This window comes from Panthera leo, chromosome B2, assembly GCF_018350215.1.
Source record: "Panthera leo isolate Ple1 chromosome B2, P.leo_Ple1_pat1.1, whole genome shotgun sequence".
Classification (NCBI taxonomy): Eukaryota; Metazoa; Chordata; class Mammalia; order Carnivora; family Felidae; genus Panthera; species Panthera leo.
This window is the reverse complement of record NC_056683.1, coordinates 36,159,094-36,182,568: the sequence shown is the minus strand read 5'-3', so window position 1 is coordinate 36,182,568 and position 23,475 is coordinate 36,159,094. Positions and strand designations below refer to the sequence as shown.

General features: G+C 37.9%; 2 protein-coding genes across 3 annotated transcripts in view; one reads left to right on the top strand and one right to left on the bottom strand.

The window, feature by feature from the left end:
• Nucleotides 1-23,475, bottom strand: part of ZFAND3 (zinc finger AN1-type containing 3) — a 321,058-nt gene that overhangs the window by 202,037 nt on the left and 95,546 nt on the right. For both annotated transcript variants that reach the window (XM_042938620.1, XM_042938621.1), the window contains exon 2: nucleotides 12,444-12,484. In XM_042938620.1, coding sequence (XP_042794554.1) covers nucleotides 12,444-12,484 — 41 coding nt within the window. The remainder of the gene's footprint in view (nucleotides 1-12,443; nucleotides 12,485-23,475) is intronic.
• Nucleotides 2,866-3,383, top strand: LOC122219859 (alpha-endosulfine-like). The gene is given in 1 exon segment (XM_042938622.1): nucleotides 2,866-3,383. A coding segment is annotated over 1 exon segment (345 nt). The 3' UTR covers nucleotides 3,211-3,383.

The following is a 23,475-nucleotide window of genomic DNA, read 5'->3' as shown; positions in this document are numbered from 1 at the left end:
CATTAGGCCTAAAAGCTACCTTTCCACTACTTATAGCACTGAGAATTTTTTCATTACAAATGCAACAATTATTTTTGACATAATTTCCATGACAACATATCTTCAACACACTGCTTCACTTATCATGACTAGCATAATAATTAATCATACAACTTAAGAATGCTCACTAGTGAAGGGCACCTGCATGGCTCAGTTGGTTGAGAGCCCGACTTCGGCTCAGGTCATGATTTCACGGTTCTTGGGTTCGAGCCCCGCGTCGGGCTCTGTGCTGACAGCTCAGAGCCTGGAGCCTGCTTCTGATTCTGTGTCTCCCTCTCTCTCTGCCCCTCCCCTGCTCGTGCTCTGTCTCTCTCTCTCTCTCTCTCTCACAAAAATAAACATTAAAAACAATTTTTTAATAAAAAAATAAAAAGAAAAGAATGCTCACTAGTGAGACAGCAAACGGCTATCCACCAAGAGGTCAGAGAGTGCTGCCAGAGTTCAGCTTTGCTAATCAATGTAAGGACCTGCTGCCCTGTGTCTTGCTTTCATTTGAGACCAAGGAAGCTATACCACAGAGAATATGGTTTCTAACACAGAAATAGTCAACACATTCAAACAAGTTTTTAAAAATAGAGAAAACATAAGGTTGCAACTGTGATATAAAGAGAGTAACTGAAAAGAGTATGTCCATTAACAGGGGACTAGATCAATTGGGGCATGGTATAATGAAGGCGACCTATAATTTATCAACCAACTGGGACACTTTGAAGAGTACAAAGGGGTATCATTAGTTTCACTGTCATAAACACTTTAAACTCTATTTCATGTAAATCAGGATACTGATTATAATAATACTGTAACAGTTAAAATGAACTAGAGCAACATGTATCAACATGATTGGTTTCTAAAATCATTATTAAGAAATGTAAGTTGTAGAATGACTAGTGCAGCATACCACTAGCCATTTACACATTTTTAAAACAGAATCATATATTGTTTACATAAATACCCACTCAAAATAAAAAGTATAAATACAAAAATAACAATAGTGATTCTCTGTGTGATGAAAAAAGGATGACTGAGGTAGAAGAAAAACTAAGTTTAAAATACAATATAAAACAAACAAAAAGGACAAAAAAATGTCAGTATTTGTTAGTTCTGGTTTGGGTTATGGATGTTTATTATATTATTTTCTAACTTCAGACACTCACACCAGATACCCACCAATGGACACCTACTGGTTGGGAAAATTCAGTGAGCTAAACTGTCTCTTTTTAACCAGTGCATGACCTATGTGTTTGTTATACTTGAGAAATCTTTCTTTAAAAACTCAGTTTTTAAGAAATCAGAGCATTCAACAGTAAGTCAATTACAAAGACAGAACCACCCTATTCAAATGCTTCATTTTAAGAGCAGCAGCTGCATTTCTTCTGGGAAAGGTGATTTGAAAAATCAAGATATGACAAGCATACAAATTCTAGTATCTTGCCCCAACCCCACCATGCTATAAAATGACTCACTGGAGAGGGTAGTTTGTTTTATACCATTTTAGCGATGGGTACAGAGTTCCCATAATTTCTAAAAGAAAACATGCATAACAAGAAGTGCTTAAATTTTTCAGATTTACTCTGTTCCTCTTACTGCAGATCCTCAAAATTCAGCTGCAACCTACAATTCTTCCCTTCCAAAAGTGACTGGTATCAAGCCACTTATACTTTGAACTTCTAAAACAGAATGGAAGCAGAGAGGAGATTAGAGTGCAACTCCAAAAAGTAAGAATTGCAGGTTCATAAGGAAATGTTTTAATTTACTTGCCATGAAACAGCAATTTATTGCCCTGTTCTGGAAATAACCATGGAAAACAAGTCACTTTGAAGAGAAATGTTTGCATTTTGGCTTATCTACCCTTCCACCCTATACCTTGCACTGCTGTATCACTTAATTCAAATGCCAACCTTTAGATTCTCTTTGCTGCAACTACAGCCAATTTATTTTCCTCTCATTTCAGAAAGAAATTAACCACTTCCAGAATGTGTCAGACATAAGTAGAAATGAGCTTCACTTTTTAAAAATCTATATAATATTATTTACAATTAATAAAAGTCTGAACGTACAAACAAAATTAAAATTAAAATTCCCCCAATACGCCTACTCTGAGACTACCAAAATTAAACTTTTCGTGTACCTTCTTCCAGCTTTATCCCATGCAACCGTAAAAATTATGTATAGTTATGGGTATTTACCTAAAGAAAACTAAAATACTAATTCAAAAAGATATATGCAGCCCTATCTTTATTGCAGCATTATTTACAATACCCAAGATGTAGTAGCATCCTAAATGTCTGGCAATAGATGAATGGATAAGGAAGATATGGTACAAACACACAATGGAATATTACTCAGCCATAAAAAAACAAGCAAACAAACAAACAAACAAAAAACACAAGATCTTGGAGCACCTGGGTGGCTCAGTCAGTTAAGCATCCAACCTCGGCTCAGGTCATGATCTCACGGTTCATGGGTTCGAGCCCTGCATCCAGCTCTGTGCTGACAGCTCAGAGCCTGGAGCCTGCTTCAGATTCTGTGTCTCCTTCTCTCTCTTCCCCTCCCCCACTCATACTCTCTCTCTTTCTCTCTCAAAAATAAATCAACATTAAAAAAAAAAAAAAAAGGAATAAGACCTTGCCATCTGTGAAACATGGGTAGATCTAGAAGGTAAGTTGCTAAATGAAATAAGTAAGACAGTGGCAAGGGCCACCATTCTGACTGAGCAACCCTAGTGAAAGGAGCCAAAGAAGTAGCACAGGATGTCCCCATTTTCCCTCCCCCTTCCTTTCTCTGGTTGACTTCCCAAACCCTCTATACGCCAGTCCTGGTCCCACCATGTCCTAGAAATAAGAAGAGGAGAACCCTGCACAAGAGACTGGTGACAAGAAGCAGGACACACAGGAGAAAGGAGGTATTCTCCCTGAGAGAGGAAAGGAGGCAAAGCTAAAGTCCAAATATCCCATAAGACAAAAGCCAGATGGCTCCAACTTCATGGAGAGACTCCAGAAAGGGCGAAAGTACTTTGACTCAAGAGACCACAACATGGCCAAAGACAAGAGGAAGAATAAGCAGTTGCCAAGTGCAGGACAAGAGAACCTGGCAACTGGTAATCACATTCCCACCCCACAGGATTTGCCCCAGAGAAAGTCCTCACTCATCACCAGCAAGCTTGTAGGGTAACCTCAGTTCCCCTTCTCTCTTCTTCCTCACCCACTGAACTTTTAATATATCATAGGCTGAAGTGGAATGAGTGCCTGGTTAGATCTCAACTTGCGAGCCAGAAATGACCCTAATTCCCATAGGAGCTGCTGAGAAGATGATGTGGGTTGAAAGGGGGCTCTGAGTTCATTTCTTTGGTTAAATTGAGATTTTCACACCCTCACTGAGCCCAAGCAAGGGCCAGAAATGAGAGACTAGGATTGCATAATGCTATAAATGCTCTTTTTTCTCTGTATGAGAACCTGGGAAGATGTGATTTCTCCTTTTGGAAGAGAATATCCCAAAACTGGTTAGGCTAAGCCTTAAGAATAATATGGTAGGTTTACATCTGGAGGCCAACCTGACAATGCTGGGAAAGGCAGACTGAATAATATCTGCTTTCTCTGCTTCTACATGTTTTGTTTTTGTTTTTTTTTCCTCTTAGGCTGCTATTGCTTCATATTTCCATTATGGCAGGTTTAGAGAATCCTCAAAAAGAAAAACTCATTTGCTTGCCTAAAACTACAATGCCCACCTAACCTCCCTTACTAAGTGTCTCTTGCAGTTTTCCCTGCATCATTTACATGAAACGGGCACTTTCTTTCTCTTCTAGCATGCTTTTGAAAGTATCATGGGACAGTGGAAAGAGCACTAGGTTTAGAGCCGATATCTGGGTTCCAGCTGCACTGCATCTTTGTAAAACTGATGTGTAACCTTGGTAAAGTCATTTAACCTCTATGGGTTTCTATTTCCTCATTTGTAAAAGAGTTGAATATAGATAAGACTGATTCTAATTTCAAAATTGTATAACTGCCAGCTGAAAAAAAACAAACAAACCATGCCATTCATGGTAAAACTAAGTGAGGAAAGCCTGTGGGTGAGCCTACAGATGGGAACCATCTGAAGACTAAATGGGGAGAGAAAAAGTTGAGACTTGGGGGCTATATATTCGAGCAAGAGGGCCTCATAAATATCATGGTTTTCAGCATCAAGGAAAAAGTTCTAAGAAGCTAGCTTCTAGAAGCATCTTGCCCTCGCCCACTTTCCTGGCCTTTACTGCTAAAAATTGCTCCGGCAGCCAACCTGTGGGCCTGAGGACACATGCTTAGTCACACACATGTGGTGGAGTCCCACATTTCAGATGTAATCAGATGCCAGGTGTATTGTTAAGGAGATCAGAAGAAAAGGGACACATTGAGCAAGCCTCTGGGCTTTGGTATTATGGCAGGGCTGGAGCAGCAGGTCCCTAGGAGATGATTCACCTTGGAAGAAGGGGGGGGGGGGGGGGGGTGTCAGGTGGTCCGGGAGAGAGAAAGGGAACATTGAGAAATCTCTGCCTTCCTAGAGCTCAGTAACTTGACTCCTTGACTCCTACGGGATGAGGAGAAGCAGCAATGTGAATCCATGAGCAAATGGAAAAGAGGGGTGCAGGTGGCCAGCACCTTCATCCTATGTATCACTAGTCTGGCCTGAATCCTACTGCTAATTAGGATGGCAGGAGTGAGAACTAACCATTCAAGAGGGTAAGATATATAATCCTCTCTCGTCCTCTCACCTCACAAATTCAGATACATCAAACATTGGGCCCGATGAGAATGACCATGAACCTGTTGATACATGTGTGGGGTGACAGCGGGTGTGTATGCTTCTTCCTGACTGGCCATTCACTTTTCAAGCTATCAGATTGGATAGGAGAAAGCTGGTGAAGAAGGAATAGAGAGCAGGATCCCTGGATTCCCTGGGCCCCAGACTCCTTGACTGTCACTTGTATATAATTTTTGTGTTTCTTGCTCCGTTTCCTCATGCTGTCTTCCTTAGTATAAAGTCTGTGTGGGAAGGGAGAAAATGCAAAACATCCATGTATAGTTTCCTCAACTGTCCCAGCCATAAACATAAACATGTCATGTTATTATATAAATATATACATAATTTTGTGTGTTTTCTTCAAAAAAAATCATCAGTAAAAGACAAAACACTGTATGATTTCACTTATATGTGGAATCTAAAGATTGAAACAAATGAACAAAAAAGCAGAAACAGAGCCATATATACAGACAACAAACTGGTGGTTGCCAGAAGGAAAAGCAGGGGTATGGACAAAATGAGTGAAGGAAAGTGGGAGGTATAGGCTTCCAGGTACAGAATAAGTTATGAAGGTGAAAAGTACAGCATAGGAAATACAGTCAATGATACAGAAATAGTGTCGTATGGTGACAAATGGTAGCTACACTTGTGGTGAGCAGAGCTTAACATACAGACTTGCTGAATCACTGTGTTGCACACCTGAAACTAATGTAACATCGGTGTCAACTATACTTCAGTAAAAATAAATTATATGTAGTCTAATTAAAAACAGAACACTACATATACTGCTTTGTAGTCTTCTCAATCGGCATTTAAGTAATGTCCCTGTTATTTTTGAAAGGGAAAACAAAAATCCCAAACTAATGGCATGTTAAGAGTATAAATTAGGTAACTCTATTACTCAATAATAATTTTTGATTTACGTAGAAAATTTGACAGCAACGAACAAGCCTGATAATTTCCAAATTGGATACAAAGTAAGCAACAATGAGGAAAATGAAATCCTGCTTGAATACTTAGGCTATTTCAATCACTTAAAGCCTCCCCAAAGTCCATTTTGAATTGAAAACAGTAACTATATGACAAAATCAAGAAATAATAAAAGTGAAAATGAAAGTACTGTACAGAGTAGTTTTCTCCCAGCCGACAAAACCTGTAACAAAAATATATTAATTATAACAATATTTTCTCCAAAGTTAAGTATCATAAACTGGCATCTAAGATTACTCATTTGAATAGGTACCTGAAAACTGACTCCCACAAAATAAAGTACGCACCTAGCTCCAGAGTCATATTAAACTATGCTTCTTAGGGGCACCTGGGTGGCTCAGTCGGTTGAGCGTCCGACTTTGGCTCAGGTCATGATCTCACGGTTCGTGAGTTCAAGCCCCGCGTCGGGCTCTGTGCTGACAGCTCAGAGCCTGGAGCCTGTTTCGGATTCGGTGTCTCCCTCTCTCTCTGCCCCTCCCCTGTTTACGCTCCATCTCTGTCTCAAAAATAAATAAAACATTAAAAAATAAATAAATAGACTATGCTTCTTATATGACAGGTATTATTTTATTCATTGCAATATTCTTTATCAGTAACGAGGCACAGTACACAAGTAACCATGAAACAAAAATAAACTTAGCTTAACTACCTTCCCACTAAGAAATACAGGTATGTGAAAAGTCACACCAAAATGAATTTTCAAAAACTTAACTTCACCATTAGCTTATAATTTAAGAAATGTTTTATCTATAATTTTAATTCATCTTCAACTGACAAGACATCCCTTATGCGTTAGTTCTTCTATTCTTGTCCCTTTCTGTAAATTGATATAGTAATGCATTAAAACTATTCTTTTGGGTGGCTCAGTCAGTTAAGGTCCAACTCTTGGTTTCTGCTTGGGTCATGACCTCACAGTTCATGAGATGGAGCCCCACATCGGGCTCTGCACTGACTGTGTGGAGCCTCCATGGGATTCTCTGTCTCTTCCCCCCTCTCCCCCACTTGCACACATGCACTCTCTCTCAAAATAAACTTTTTACAAAGTATTTTTACTTTCTTATTATAGTTGACACACAATGTTACATTAGTTTCAGGTATAAGCCTCAGTGATTAGACAAGTTATACCTATACTCATCATAAATGTAGCTACAAACTGTCACCATACAATGCTACTGTAATATCACTGACTACATTCCCTATGCTGTACCTTTCATCCTTGTGACTTACTCATTACATACCTGGAAGCCTGTACCTCCCACTCCCCTTTATTCATTATGCCTATATCCCTACCCTCTCCCCTCTGACAATCACCAGTTTGTTCTCTGTATTTGAGTTTGTTTCTGCTTTTTATTAAAAGTATTACTTTTTGAGGGCGCCTGGGTGACTCAGTCGGTTAAGCGTCTGACTGCAGCTCAGGTCATGATCTCGCCATCTGTGAGTTCGAGCCCCGCGTCGGGATCTGTGCTGACAGCTCAGAGCCTGGAGCCTGCTTTGGATTCTGTGTCTCCCTCTCTCTCTCTGTCCTTCCCCTGCTCACACTGTCACTCTCTGTCTCTCAAAAAATGTATAAATGTTAAAAAAAAAATTGGGGGGGGCCTCCTGGGTGGCTCAGTCAGTTGAGCCACCGACTTTGGCTCAGGTCATGATCTCATGGTTTGTGACTTCGAGCCCGGCGTCAGGCTCTGTGCTGACAGCTCAGAGCCTAGAGTCTACTTCTGATGTTGTGTCTCCCTCTCTCTCTCTCTCTGCCCCTGCCCCACTCATGTTCCGTCTCTGTCTCAGAAATAAACATTAAAAAAAATTTTTTTTTTAATTTTTTTAATAGAAAAATGTAAAAAAATTCTGCCTTCCCCACTTGTGGCCATCCTGCTTCTTTTCTCACCCATACTTTTATTTAGCAAAAACATTCTGCGAAAAGCATTGCTAATATGGTAATACAAGAGGTCTTTGTGAATGAGGTACCAAATGTCCCAAAATATCAAAGGCCAGTTTAGTATCCAACTCACAAATTCATAAACTGGGTTTGCACTCAAACAGAAAATAAATGATACCATAACCAAAGGTCATTTTTACCTTTGTAAGAGGCACCCTTTAGGTGCTATGCTTGACTTTTCATATATATTTTAACCTAGGAGCAATCAGGTTAGTTCATGCTTACATACAGAAAATCATGTAATTCAAACTATTCAAGAGCTCAGAGTAGACAAAGGTCACAAAAAAAATCAACTGGTTAATGTTTTGCCTAAAGACAGAAAAGAAATATGTACTATTTTCCAAAGAAAATGGGATCTCAAATAATTCAATGACTTTCTAGTGAATTTCTGCAATTCAGTGATTTTTAAACCACAGTGGTTTTTAAATCATAACCCTGGTAATATATATTTACATCACAACCTATTACGCACTATTTTCATTTACATATGTAACTCAAACAAAGGTTTCACAAAACAATACTTGCCCTTAATATTTGTGATGCACTGATTATTTCCTATTCTAGTCAATTTTTTTTTAATATATTTTTTTTAACGTTTATTTATTTTTGAGACAGAGAGAGACAGAGCATGAACGGGGAGGGTCAGAGAGAGGGAGACACAGAATCCGAAACAGGCTCCAGGCTCTGAGCTGTCAGCACAGAGCCTGACGCGGGGCTCGAACTCACGGACCGCGAGATCATGACCCGAGCCGAAGTCGGCCGCCCAACCGACTGAGCCACCCAGGCGCCCCTCTAGGCAATTTTTTAAATGTAGTCATGACCCATTGAATTGATTTCTCTAACCACAAATGAATCACAACACCAGTTTTGAAAAAGTGCATTAGAAAGTATTGTTTCAACCAGTAAGTGTTTATTCACCATAACGTAACTACAAATACCATATCATGAAATTTTGTGGCTATTATAGAAATTACATTTACCAATTTTTTTGGTAAAGTCAAACAACAATATAAAAATGTTTACTAAAAGGACAGTATGAAAGAATATTTTAGAATATTATCAAGGGGATAGAAAAGCCAAAATTAGACCAAAAAACATGCTCAATAGTTATATAAATTACAAAGATCTGTGTGGCAAGATCAAATGATAACTTAAGTTCAAGGGTGCTTAAATACCACCCTTTTCAATAGTTTAGACATTCTTTCCATAACTTCAAATAAACTGCAAATCTGTTAAATAAATCTTTTTTTAGAGATAATACAAAAATAACTAACACACAACTGGAAGGATAATATATCAACTCAAAGGTGGGAGAATTCCTTATCCAAACTGCAGATGTCTCTGGTTTCTGCTCACAGAACAGTCTTAGTCTTAAAAGAGAGATATATTCACATTTTCAAACAAATATTCAAAATTGTGATTTGAAGAAAAAAAATAACACGTAAAAGGGGGATGGACAATAAAGTAGGAAAACAACAAATAGTTATGGGAATGGAAAAAATATATACTATGATAAAATTAACTTCTGTTTTTTTTTTTTTAAGACTATAAATAATAACCTCAGGTAAAGAGAACCCAGGAGAATGTTTCCAATCCACTGTACCTCAAATCATAACACTACAGTCAATCATTTCTTAGTGCCTTCCCAGAATATTTCCTTTAAATACCATAGTGATTCTGGCACAAATCTTGGGATGATAAGGGTCTTCAGGTCAAAGGCACTTTAAGGCTAACAAAGTAGCATACTGCACATTTTGGGGGCTGGGGGTGACTCCAAATGGCCTAAAATGATTTCAGCCATGCCAAACCAGGAATCTAGATGTCAAAAAATAAAAATAAAAACCGTATCTTCCCATTTCAAAGAGACGAATTTTGGTTAAGCTGTAAGCTTGTTAAGAACAGCAAATCCAGCCAGCTTGGATATACATTTCTTATTCTAACAATATGGAGAAACACTATTATTTGCATATAATTTACCTGCAAAATTAACAATTCAATGGTTTTTTAGTAACTCTGACTTTGCATACACTCATGTTCTTTCCCTCAAACAGCCCAGGAGTCTTTTATAAAAAAAAAAAGGGGGGGGGGGGGGTTGGGGGATCTGAAGCAGTAGTAGTTACTAGGGCAAGTGCTCACCATTTGGCAGAATATTTCAATGGAAGCAAACAGTCATCAAAGTGAGCTTTACACCGGCACCCACAGTTCCTAACTTGGTAATCTAGTTCAACAAGATTTTAAACATGTTTTTACTCCAATTTTACGTAAACAAGTTCCAACAAACTCACTCACTTTTCCACCACATAGATTTATTTTGAAAAGCAAAATAAATGTGTCCCTAATGGGACACAACAGCTGTTTTTAAAGTAATTTTTCCATCTTTTAAAAGTACATTGTATACTTCATGGTACACTTTAAAAGAGTATTGAAAATCACAGTGGCTTTGACCAAAATAATCTTCTTGTTGTTCTATACATCTCATGCCTCTACACTCTACTTTCATTCAGGAATGAAATCCACAAATATATTGTAAACTTCAGTGACTTTTTTCCTGTACTTCAAAAAGAACACCAAATGCTACTTCCGCAAGCAGTGTGTTACTAATCATTCCTTTCAAATGATGTCAAATGACATTGAAGACATTAAGAATATGGAGATAAAGAAGGAAAAAGATTATTTTCTTTACGCACTTGAAAATACCCTTAATATTTTTAAAAGCAAAAATGACAAAGCTGTATAAAGAGTAAATGTACACAAATCACCAGAGAGACAATAAACAATTATAACCATAAAAAATAAAACTGTAACAAGTACAAAGAAATGCAAAGACCATAGGTGATAATTTCTAAAATTTTATATTTAGTTAGGGACAAGAGACAGTTCTTGATTTGACATGAGCCCTTTCTCCCAAAGCCACTCTTTACTGAATTGTAAGGGGAAGCTAGCAATATATGGAGACAGTCATCAATCTAATATACATTCTGTCTCATTGCTACTTTCATCTTTACCATAAAATTTAAACTCTCACCAATGAGGAAGTAGTTCTTCATATCTGTAATTGTAGACATATAAGTAAAAAGAGCAGAATACATTCATTTAATGGCAGAGATACTATTAAAAGTTGGATAAAACCAAACTTACCAGTATTTTTTTTTTTCTTTTAAAGACCTAAAGTATTTGACAAATTCCAAACTTTTAACAGATATAAAGTACCTTCCCCAACCCTGGGCCCTGCAACTCCCTCCCACCAATCCCCTAGCTTAGGCATAAATGTAAATGACTAAAGCCTAAATAGCATAACGAATAGAAGGTGAAAACTGACAAAAATTCTCTCCTTGGCCAATCTCTAGCAGGCTCATCTGAGCCCTCTGCTCAACTAGAACTCAATCTCAGCTTATAAAAACTACAGACTCCACCCCCTCCCCAAACATTAAAATATTTAAACAAACACTAACACAGTTTCTAATCAAGACCCCATCCCTAGGATGACCCCAGTCCCTCTTAAAGTGCCTGCCTAAGAAAGCTCAAGGCTGCCTAAAGAATTTAAGATTTTATTAGCTGTAACACCTGACTACAGGCCTCTGAACATCCTATCTTAGACCATTTACTGAAAAGAGTTTTTTACAACTGTAAATTCTTCCTCTGTCCCTCTGAGATGCGTATGCATCTCCTACATCTCAGGAATCCCTGTCAAGGACATGAAAAACATTTCTTTAAAATATAAACATTAGAAAGGATAGGGCCTCAGTCTCTCAATCTCAGTAGGAGGGCAGGATCCTAACTTCCAGACAGTCTGCTAATAGATACAACCAACCTAGTCATCATTTACACCGACAAACCCTTTGTGATTTTTCACTTCCCGGACTACTAAGCCAAGTGAGCAACCCCTCCTTATTCCCTCATTCTCCATTTAAAATGCCAGTCACTTCTGCATGAATAAAAGTTGTGTTCAAACTGAACTCTTCCCTATTGCTATATATTACTGTTCAAAGTCTGTCCTTAGCACTTTAACTAGCATCCAGCTTTACCTACGACAGAATGAGTAGAAAAGGAAAGTTAAACATCTCTCAGTTAGTAAAGACTCAGGTATTTTATTAAGATCATCAAATATGAAATTCTTTAAAAAATGAAGGTTTAAGTTCATGAAGGAGTCATAATTTAAGGAGTCAACCAAATAGCATTTGGGGGCTGGAAAAGGACCTTGGCAAACATCAAGTCCCAAGCCCTTCATGTTAAAAATGACAACTCTAAGGTCTAAAGAGATTAAGTGCTTTGCCCAAAGTGATTTCAATAAGGGACGGGATTAGAAAGGGCTAAGTCGGCATGATTTTCTTCCTGACTCCAACATGAAAGTATCCTTTCTCTTATATGCTCACTGGCAAAAGCAGAATTTCAAGTCAAGATCAGAGATGAACATGTATTACCCTACAACAACACAAGATTTTACAGTTCCACTATACATCAACAACTGTAAACTATGGAAAGCTTGGTGCAAGTACACAGATGATTTCATTTCACTCAGGGAAGGCTATTTTAATAATCCTAACAAATATATGAAGCATCTTGGTAAGGAGAATCTGCTTTCACACACCAGCAAAGAAAACAAAACCCCATGCATAAACACAAAAGGCGGCCAAATAATTTAGATCATCTTAAAAACAATCAAAAAAGAAAAATAAAAATAAATTAAAAACCTTTTTTCTGCACTTACCAGCAAAGCATTTGGAACAGAGGTTCATAGTCTTGCTGGACCTGGGGCAAAAAAAAAAGAAAGAAAAGAAAGAAGAGCTAAAAATTCAGTATTACTCTAATGAAAACATAAAGATGTTTGAAATGTAAGCAAGAATCCCCTGGCCAGGCAACTGAACTAATAAACTAATAAACTAATAAACTAACCACCCTCTCCCACAAGGAGACAAAACAAACAAAACAACAAAAACAAAATATGATACTTTATTATCAGTGAGTTAACCAATGCTTTGTTTTTTGTGATTAGCAAAACTCAGAAATTAAGTAGCAGCAAGTTCAGAATTACTCTAACACGCCCAGAAGATGACACAGGAGTCAATTTGTCCCACAAGATTACCACTTTCCGTCTGTTCACACTGGAACATATACCACAAAATTATCACTACAGACAATGAAACTTTTGTCTCTAAAGGAGTAAAACTTTCTCCCCAGATATATACTTATTTATCTCCATAACATTACTTAAATTTTTATGTCCTCTTCTTTCCTTTCATTCTAGTCCTATTTCAGATCCTGGTCACATTATGACCCTGTAGTTTAAAATTCTTTCTTCAGATGTTACCAATCAAATTATTTTTCATGTCCTTTCATCTGTTAATAATGGCTACAATTCACTGAACACTAACTCTGATGGACACTAAACACATTATCTTATTAATAAACCCAATATCTGTGAGATAGGTATTACCATATTGCTTGCTTCTAAAAATGCACTTTAAAAAAAATCACATTAAAATGTCTAGAATCAGGAATCATCATATGATTGGCTACAAATGATGACTAAATTAATGAAATATTCCTACCACCTCCTCCATGGTGTTATTAAATTGAGGGATCTTAGGAAATCAAGGACAGTCTCATCTCCATTTGACCAGCTAGCATTTGCCCAAGGTCACAGAATTAGGAAACGGCAGAGAAAATAAATGACCTTGGGCCTGAGCCAATGCCAAAGGCCATCCTTTGTTCACAGCATAACACAGCACCTGGTACCACACAGCATCCCAGGCACAACAGGGCGGGCAATCAATAACTTGTCTATGAAGTTCTTCTCATCGCTGTTTCCCTTCCTGATTCTCTCCCAAGTGCACTCATTCCTACAGCCATCTTCCAAAAACCTCCTACAATACTCTCTGTTGGATATAAGCTGACCTATCTACAGCCTCATTCCCCAGCAACACCCCTCCCAAAATCTTAGTCTTTGCCCAGAGCTGCTCCTACACAGAATAAGCCAACTTTCTTCTGCCCTTCCTAGTAAAGTTTATAATTAATGAAAGCCTCCCTCAGGAAGTATTCCCTGATGGCTATGAAGGTTTCCCTATGTACTGGAACCCAAGACCTAAGGGTAAGTAACTGTCACAGGATGACAAAATTGGGGTGGGGGTGAGGAAGTCATTGCTTCTATTTCCCAAAAGAGATGCTACGTCAACTGGAGGATCTTTCTTTAGAATTCTGCTTAATATAAAGACATCAAAGGCAGTAAGGAAATCTTAACTATCACTAAATGAATAAAAATGAACAAAGAGATGAAAAGATGTTATTAAGAGTGGAATCTAACATTTATTATATTACCTACATGTGGTAAGCATACCAGATGCCTTCAACCCACTTTACCAAACGAGGAAAGGGAGCCTTCCAGAGGGTATATAACTTGCCAAAGGTTACAGAACAAGTGGATGACCCTGGTCTGCCTAACTCCAAAGCCTGTGTTCTTTTCACCCAAATTAAGGCCTCTGCCCCCAATACAGAAGCAGAAGAGTACACATAATTCCCAAGTCAGCACTCTGGTCGTTTGGGAAAATGGTCCCATGAGTAAAGACTGAATGTATGGTAATCGAGTCAGCTCCCTGAGAAAGCAGAGCCTTCCATCAGGATAAAGCCCAATCCCTGACTTCCCCTCCGAATATACATACACATGTATGTGCAGGGAAGCAACCTTGACTGACAGTTATTTCAGTTCCAACTGAAAGAGAACTGAGGATGAAAGAATATCTTTGTTACCAGAAATTCCCCCCAGGAAAGCAGGGCTCTTCCAGATATGGTCACTATCTTTGTCCATGCAGCAGCACTGAAAGCAAGAGGTAATTTGTTTATCACTTCTGCTGCCCCCCACATCCAGCAGGTATCATGGAACGCCTGCAAAGAACCACTGAGGGCAGCTCGGCACCAAGTGTGCAGTGTTACCGTTTGTGTTTCACAAAACTGGTTAAGGAAAAAAATGGCAAAATAGCATTTTTCTCTGCATCCCCTATTCTTTTCAGAGAATTTATTTAAAATACCCACCATACCTAAATTTTACTTAAATGACATCCATTCCACTTTCTGAATAGGAATTTTCCAGCAACATGCTTATCAATGAGGTTGTGAAAGACATAATACAGCCACTGATATTATTAATCAAAACGGAGATGCCTGAAATCTAAAATAAGCCAACCTTTGGCTACAGAAATAATGGCCACTGGTAATGCCAACTTGGATCACACAGGTCAGCAAAACAGAACTTGAAAGAACTGGCAGAGGCTTCTGAGAACTTTTCTCCTTTCTCATGTTCGACATGTGAAACTTGAAGCTAACCATAGGCATACGACTACCGACTGCCCATGGAAAAGCAGTGTGATCAACTTGCAGTCTTGGGACAGACAACAGAGTTCTCTATGTGATAGCAAACATGAAAGGTAAACAGGATTCTCTTATGTCCCACTGCTCCAAAGAAACAGTTCTTATTGAGATCTCCAAAGGCTACCATGTTTCTAAAACCAAGGATTAGTGGCTTGAATAATGGCCATCCAAAGATAACAAATCCTAATCCCTGGAATTTATTTTATCTGGAAAAAAGGTCTTTGCAGACAACTTAAAGATTTTGAGTTTACCCTGTATTATTCAGGTGGGCCCTAAATGATATAACAAGCATTTCTGAGAAAGGGTAAAGGAGTCTGGAGAGACACACAGAGGAGAAAATGATATAAAGATGAGGTAGAGCTGTAGGAACGTGGCCACAAACCCAGGAATACTGGGACAGCTAACAGAAGCTGGAAAAGGGAAGGAATGGATTCTTCCCTAGGGCCCCACAGAGAGAAGGCAGCTCTGCCAGATTTTGGACTTCCAGCTTCCAGAACTTAAAGAGAATAAATCTCTATTGTTGTTTTTTAAGTTTATTTATTGTTTGACAGACAGATAGAGTGGGGGAAGAGCAAAGAGAGAGGAGAGAGAGAATCTCAAGCAGGCTCAGTGCCGTCAGTAGCAAGAAGCCCAACACCAGGCTCAAACTCACAACCTCAAGATCATGACCTGAGCCAAAATCGAGAGTCAGATGCTTAACCGAGAGAGCCACCCAGGTTCCCCTAAGTCTCTGTTGTTTTAAGTCATCCAATTTGTGTTAATTTGTTATGGCAGTCTCACAAAACAAATACACAGTTAGGTCTCTGATCATCTCAATGCCTCCCACTCAACAGCATTCATCCAGATCCATCCCTCTTGAAACTCTTTACTTTTGCCTTCTTGTTGCTTGGATCCTAGATCAAATTTACCCCCCCAAACCTAGTTTTCCTCACCTAACTGCTCTCTTTTAGCCACCTTTGCTGGCTCCTCCTCCAATGTCAAGACCTTTACCTGGAGGTCCCAGGACTCAGTCCCTGTTACCTCCACTTCTCCCATGGCTTTAAATATTGTATCTAAACAATAGACTCACAAATAAATGTTCGCACTCATCCCAAACCTCTTCACCTTGCTCCAAACTCATGTATTAAAATGCCTATTTGATATCTCAAAATGCAGCTCAGAGTCAACATTTCAAACTAGAACTTTCAATACTCCCAAACTTGCCTGATGCATTTTATCCACTTTTATGAATAACAACACCTTCTTTCCAGTTGCTCAAGTCAAAATTCTAGAAACCAACTTTGATTTCCGTCTTTCCTGCAGTCTCTCATACACAGTACTCAGCAAGATCCACTGGGTCTATTTCCAAACAGACCTCAAATTTATCTACCCTCTCCTTTGTCAATGCTTCCACTCTGGCAACCATTACCTCATACCTGGGTCATTGTAAATGACTTTTTAGTGGTCTCTCCATTCCCACTCTTGATTCCTTAAAATGATTTTGCAATGAGTAATCTTTTAAAAGCAAATTAGATCATGCTATTTCTTGCTTAATGCCATCCAACAATTTCCTACTGCATTTAATACAAAATTCAAACATCTTACCAAAACCATTTAGTTCCCTCATGGTCTTGCTCTGCCTACCTCCCCTCTTTATTTCTCACCATTTTGCAACCTTCACTTACCACATTCCAACCACACTGGCCTTTTTTCCTGTTCCTAGAATGTGCTGTAGAGCTCTTGCCCATGCTGTTTCTTCTACCCTCAAATCACAGTAAGACTAGCTCTTTCTTGTCACTCAGATCCTGGTTCAAACCTCCTCAGGCTTCACCTGACCACCAATTTAAATCAGTCCCCCTTCCTGTTTTCTTTTAACAAATGACCCTCTTGGTCACTCCTGCCTAGTACTTAATAGGTACCCAATATTTGTTAAATGAAGAAATGAATCCCCCTTCCTGAAGGCATGACACATGAAACCCTAAGTAGATTTTTAAAATGTATTTTGTAAAGGTCATTCAACACTATCTAGAAGAAAGGGCACCCACAATTCCTGTAGCTGTCAGCCTGTCATTTCTCAGGAGCTCTGTCATACTGTATTACCTACAACTGGGAGATAATGCCACCCTATGTACCTGGCCATGATTTGTCACTCAGGAGATAACAGGTGGCAGACACTTTCAGAAGTTTCTTTCCAATGAAATGGAGTTGGAAAGAAACCAGCTTAAATTTTTCTCTCCTTTCAATAAATGTTTAATATTTTCTAGTTTTGAAAATACATGACCCTTGTACAGAGTTTAGAAAAAGAACATAAACATTTAAGTGAAAATTAAAGATCAATGATAATCCAATCCCCCAAAATGAGAATTGTTAACATTATGAAATAACTCCTTCTTATCCTATGGATATACATAATTAAGAACAGTGTTGGCAAAATTGTATGGTACGTTCATAGGCGTGCATTTTATTAGGTGTTATAACACATACACATTACATACTCTCTTTTGCATAGATCACATATTTCACTTTTAAAAGTGTTATAAAAAAATGTAAATTTCATTTTCATTTTGTATTTACGTTTACTATTTCCCATGTCATTACGTATTCTTGAAAAACATGCTTGTTGGGGGCGCCTGGAGGGGTGGCTCAGTTAACTGGGCATCCAACTTCAGCTCTGGTCATGATCTCCCAGTTCGTGGGTTCCAGCCCCATGTCGGGCTCTGTGCTGACAGCTCAAAGCCTAGAGCCTGCTTCAGATTCTATCTCTCCCTCTCTCTCTCTAACCCTCTCCCACTCACGCTCTCTCTCTCACTCACTCTCAAAAATAAATATTAAATATTAAAAAAAGAAACAAACACCATGTTTGTTGCTCTGTAATAGTCCAGTACATACTAATCCTATAATTTATTTAGTCATTCACTTAGTTTTTGGATGTTCAGTCTTTGCCCAAATTTTTTGTTATAAATATTCCTATAATGAGCATTTGGGGACATAAATCTTTGGTCATAAATCTTTCATTAAAATTGATTCTGAGGAGAATTGCTAGATGAAAAAGTATGGTTTTAGTAAGTATTGCCAAATTCCTTACCATAAGTTCTACCAATTTACGCTGTCCTCAAAAGGATCTGAAAGTACTTTTTTCAATACAGTTTCACCAGCATTAAGTATTATTACTTTAAAATCTTTGCTTGATGGGAGAAATGGTTATCTTAATCTGTTTTCTTCCAAAATAAAAAATTTTCCAATTTTGAAGGATATCAATTTCTTAATGAAGAATCAATTAACTTCTAATTAATTCGTCATGGGGAATTAAAACAACATTACTAATTTTTGAAAATCCTAGAAACATTTTGTATTTTCTTGACCTCCATATAACACTATTGTATCTCCCTACCCAGATATACATGCCAGGTCCTCCCCCACTAAATATTTTAATATAAATGCGGAGGGGTGCCTGGGTGACTCAGTCAGTTAAGCAGCCAACTCTTGGTTTTGGTTCAGGTCATGATCTCACAGTTTTGTGAGTTCAAGCCCCGAGTCGGGGTCTGCACTGACAGCATGGAGCCTGGTTGGGACTCTCTCCCTCTCCCTCCCTTTCTGCCCCTCCCACCTGCACAGTCTCTCCCTCCCTCCCTCCCTCCCTCTCTCTCTCTCTCTCCCTCTCCTTCTCCCTCTCTCTCAAAATAAATAAACTTTAAAAAATTTGTTTTAATGTGGAAATAAAAAACACAGTCACCATATCAATGTTCCTTCAACAATAATACTATTTTTGGGCCAACAATGAGGAAGAAAGTGAGGCACAAAAAAAAAAAAAAAAAAAAAAAAAAAATTAAAAAGAGTCAAAAAGAAAACAACGGTACCAGCACAGAAACATGCCAAAGCCCTTCCTTCCAATCTTAAGGTCCCTAAATTTCTCTAGGTTAGGCATGGATCAATAAAACTACAAAAATTTAGACTACAAAGTGATTTCCTTTTTTTTTTTTTTTTTTTTTTTTTAAAGTAATCTCTACACTGAACCTGGGGCTAAAACTCACCACCCTGAGATCAAGAGTCAAACACCCTTCTGACTGACTGAGCCAGCTGGGCACCCCAATGCGGTTTCCTTCTTAAAGAAGAGAACTGATCTGTAAAAACCAATTAGTCACATTTCCTAGTTCAATCTTCTTTAATAATCTATAAGAAAGAGAGGAGGGAGGAGAGGTTGGGGAACAAGGAAGGCAGAGGGAGGTGAAGGAAGAGAAGGAAAAATCAAATCACAAAGCCTTCTCCACTCTAAAAATCTTTCCAGTTGCCTAGAAGTAAGATTAGATGATTAAAGGCCAGTAACAATATGTGTGCCAACTCGTACACTTACAGCCAGAAAGTCTAACTTCCTACAACAGCTAGGAAGCAAGAAACAGCTCTACTAAATCATCACTCTTTGCTCATCCCCGGCAAACAAGAAAAAGGACAGTTCAAACAGATGACATTCTAGCTGGCAATGACAAAGGAGGCTTTCAACAGTGCATCCAGCCTGTCTCAACTGTTACACATCACTCTAAATCATTCAGACAATGTCTGCAAAGTTTTCTTTTTAAGGGAATATTACAAAGAAAAAGATGGGGTTGTTAATAAGGAGGATCATTTCTAGAATGTAGCAATATGGATCATACTACTTTAAAAGATAACTTCAATTTAACAACTTAGATTCCAGTTGGGGTACTGTAATGAACAGTATCTTAACATTTTATACCCAAATTCAAGGAAAGCAAGGACACAGCATACACCTCTGGTTTTATGTGTTTTAAGTCCCTACACTAAAAAGACATATAAATGTAAAACAAGTCACCTGATCATCTGTGACCCTGTATACATTACTGAGAGCTTAGTCCAGCACTAGCTAACAAAACAAGATGAGCCACGTCCATCAATAAACTAGTAAAAAGAAAGACAAAAATTAAAACATGTAACAGCTCTCACAGGAAAGGAGGAAAAACAATGAACTAAATAAAAATGCCAAATAATTTTTCCACATAAGAGAAACTAATGACACTATCAACTCTAACACAAAATGGTATACAGTGGCTGCAGCTGTCTTACCATATATGCCCAAACATAAGGAAAGGATTTCTTCCCCTAAAATTATCCATAAACACACACACACACACACACACACACACACACACACACACACACACACCTGTTTTACAATTAAGTCTTTACTTCTGAGGCTGGTACCAGTAATCTTATACTAAATGCCAACGGGGGAGAAAGAAGAGCTTCCAAAAAACCTAAAAGTGAAAAACCCAGGGAAAGGGCATGGGGAGGTTTCAAAAGAGGAAGACCATATCAATAGAATTAAATGCCCAGGGGCATTTATCCGGTCAGAGTCTGTGAAAAGGGTGAGGCAGTAAAGTTCTCAAGTTTTAAGGGGAGTAAAATGCAGTTTTAAATACAGACTTCATACTAGTTTCTGGAGTATGATTTCATAATTACAAGTAGTCGGTCCCACTGAAAAAGGTTTTTGAAGATGACTTAAAAAGCAACATAATAAAAGCCTTGGAATGTTAGGAAGATTACAAATAACATTAAAATGATGGCAATTCTCCCAGTGTTAGATGAATGGATTCTTGTGGCTTGAGATAAAATTTCCAGTAAGAGCAACATTTACAAATTTTTACAGTGTTCTACCTCAAATAACTTGTAAGGAAGTGAATAACTGAAAAACTGTGCTCAATAACTTTAAATGTGGTTTTAGTAAACATTGAAGACACTGATGTCTGTGAAGATGCAGAAATTTCAAATAGATTGGTTTCATAAAGAGAGTGTGGAAAACCTAGTTGTTTTTTTTTTTAATGTTTGTTTATTTTGAGAAAAAGCAAGCAAGCAGAGGAGGTGCCGAGAGAGTGGGAGTGAGTGAGAAAGAGAGAGGGGGTCCCAAGCAGGCTCTGTACTGTCAGCCCACTTCAAGTCCTCTGTTCAGCTCTCTCCCCCTCCCCTACTTGCTCTCTCTCAAAAATAAAATTTAAATAAGTAAAACATTTAAAATTTACATTGGGAACATACACAAATACATACAATTTTATATAACCTGTGATCTTAAATAAGCATGTGAAGTCATCATAGTGATAAAATAGAGAATACAAATCTCTTTATGTTATTTTCTTTACAACTGCATATAAATCTACAATTATCTCAAAATAAAAAGTTAAATTAGAGTTTTAATACATATATGTGCAATTAGCACTTTAACTAGACATTTAATTACTTCACCTATACCCTTAAAGGTTTCTATATTCAAGTGGACCAAAACACTTCTTTCTCTTATTGAGAAAATGTAAGATTGCCTTATATCTGGGTCTCTTCATCTGCAAATATATGGTATTTCAGGAAATTCAAACTCTGTGTTAGAATAAAACTAACGTTCAGCAGAATTCACTTTTGTAAAGGTAGAGAAAAAAAAGACTAAGTTAACTGCTGTCCAGCTACCTAAAAAAATTTTATACACTTTTTTTTAATGAAGTATTTTTTATTTTTGAGAGAGCGCAAGCAGGAGAGGGGCAGAGAGAGAAGGGAAGAGAGGATCTAAAGCAGGCTCTGCACTAACAGCAGAGAGCCCAGTGCAGGGCTCAAAGTCACAAACCGCAAGATTATGACCTGAGCCAAAGTCGAACACTAAACCGACTGAGCCAACCAGGTGCCCCAATATACACATTGATTATTAAATTTCTCAAACTATTCCCATCCAGTTTGCAAAAAAGTTTCTTAGAATTCTATAGTAATGGAAGGTACTTTCTGGAGTGATAAAAATATTCTTTACCTGGGTGACGATTACACATATACATAGTACACACTGATCAAAATTCATTACATCATACATTTAAGATTTTGTATTTTACTACATATAAATTATAGCTCAATAAAATATTATAGCTATAAAAAAAATTTTTTTAATTCAACACCTCATTAGGCACTACTACTGTTACATTACAAAAGACATTCTTCATGTTGCCATGAAAACAGTGAGGTTTTTTTTCCCCCAACCATTTGGTATAGGAGCAAAAATCTGAGAAACTGAGAACAAAAAAAAAAAAAAAACAGAGAGACACGCTGAGGTATTCCCTGCCTTATTTTTCTCCCGGCTAGCCATGCTGCTGCTCCCAACAGGTAGGGGAAAGGGACACTACATTTATGGAGGTCAGAGTGTTTTGCCCTGAACAGTGAGCAACATAATTAAATGGCAATGAAACTTCTGCAATGGGTTAATAATTAAACTAAAGAACCACTTCTTCCAAGGCAAAATAAGGGCTTTGCATTTTCCTTCATCTTTGCAATTATCATTACATAAAAACTACTGAAGAATTATATATGTACAGATCTTATTCAAGTGGCAAATCTTTGTTTCATCCTGGTGACGCATACATTTATCTAGTCTTTTTACTAAAGTAATTTAGACTTGCAAGGAGAGGCATTCACTTATCCATTTATTTATTTATGGAAAATCAGATCAAATGAAGGATAATTTTCATGACAGATGAAAAGTAAACCTAAAACATTAGATCTTTCTTTATCAGAAAATGAGACATAAACCTGGGAGATGACAGAGTTACAAGGGTTCAACTATAAGGTTAACCAAGCTTAGCAAGGGTAGATGTAGGGCTAAGGAAGAAAAGCACAGGTATTTCCAGCAGCTGGAAAACACCCAAGTAAAAAGACATCTACAAGATGCAACATTTCAGTGCACATCACTTAGGTGAGGTGCAAGCACCAACATGACATCTACTAGATATGGAGGAGGAGAAAGCAGTATCTAGCAATATAGAAACACAAGAAAAACTTAAATGTGTAGGTAATGTTATCAACATTAAAAACAAACATCTTTTATACTTCAATACCACCTTCCATTTGTTTAAATTCTAAACGCTTTATGTGCTGTGTCAATCTAAGATCTATTTAAGGGGTAGGTGAAAAGGTCAGGATCACACCTACCTTGTGTGATGAGATATGGTTGAAAGGTGATAGAAGAGAACCTGCTCTCCTTATTCCCAGTCCCAAGCTCATTGAAAGAGAAAAAAGTTCACAATTTCCATTTCCTGACTATTTTAGTCATTCACTTTAATATACAAAATTGAGTAAAGACTGCAAAAGAAAATTCTCCGTGTAATCAACCGCAGCAGAAAAACAGAGGCAGAAGGAAACTCAACAGTACTTCTTTTATGTCTCTGTCTCAAGACTGTCTCAAGAGTATCCCTGTTCTATAATCACCAGAGATTCCATTTCTTCTTTCTGTGTACTTCACTACTGCCTTAAAATCATGAATTTCTAATGTCTTACTATAACCTTCCTACTGTGGTAAACACCTTTATAATCTTGTCGTCAGTGTAAAAACACAGGCTGCTACATGGGTATTGGTAAAAGCAGCA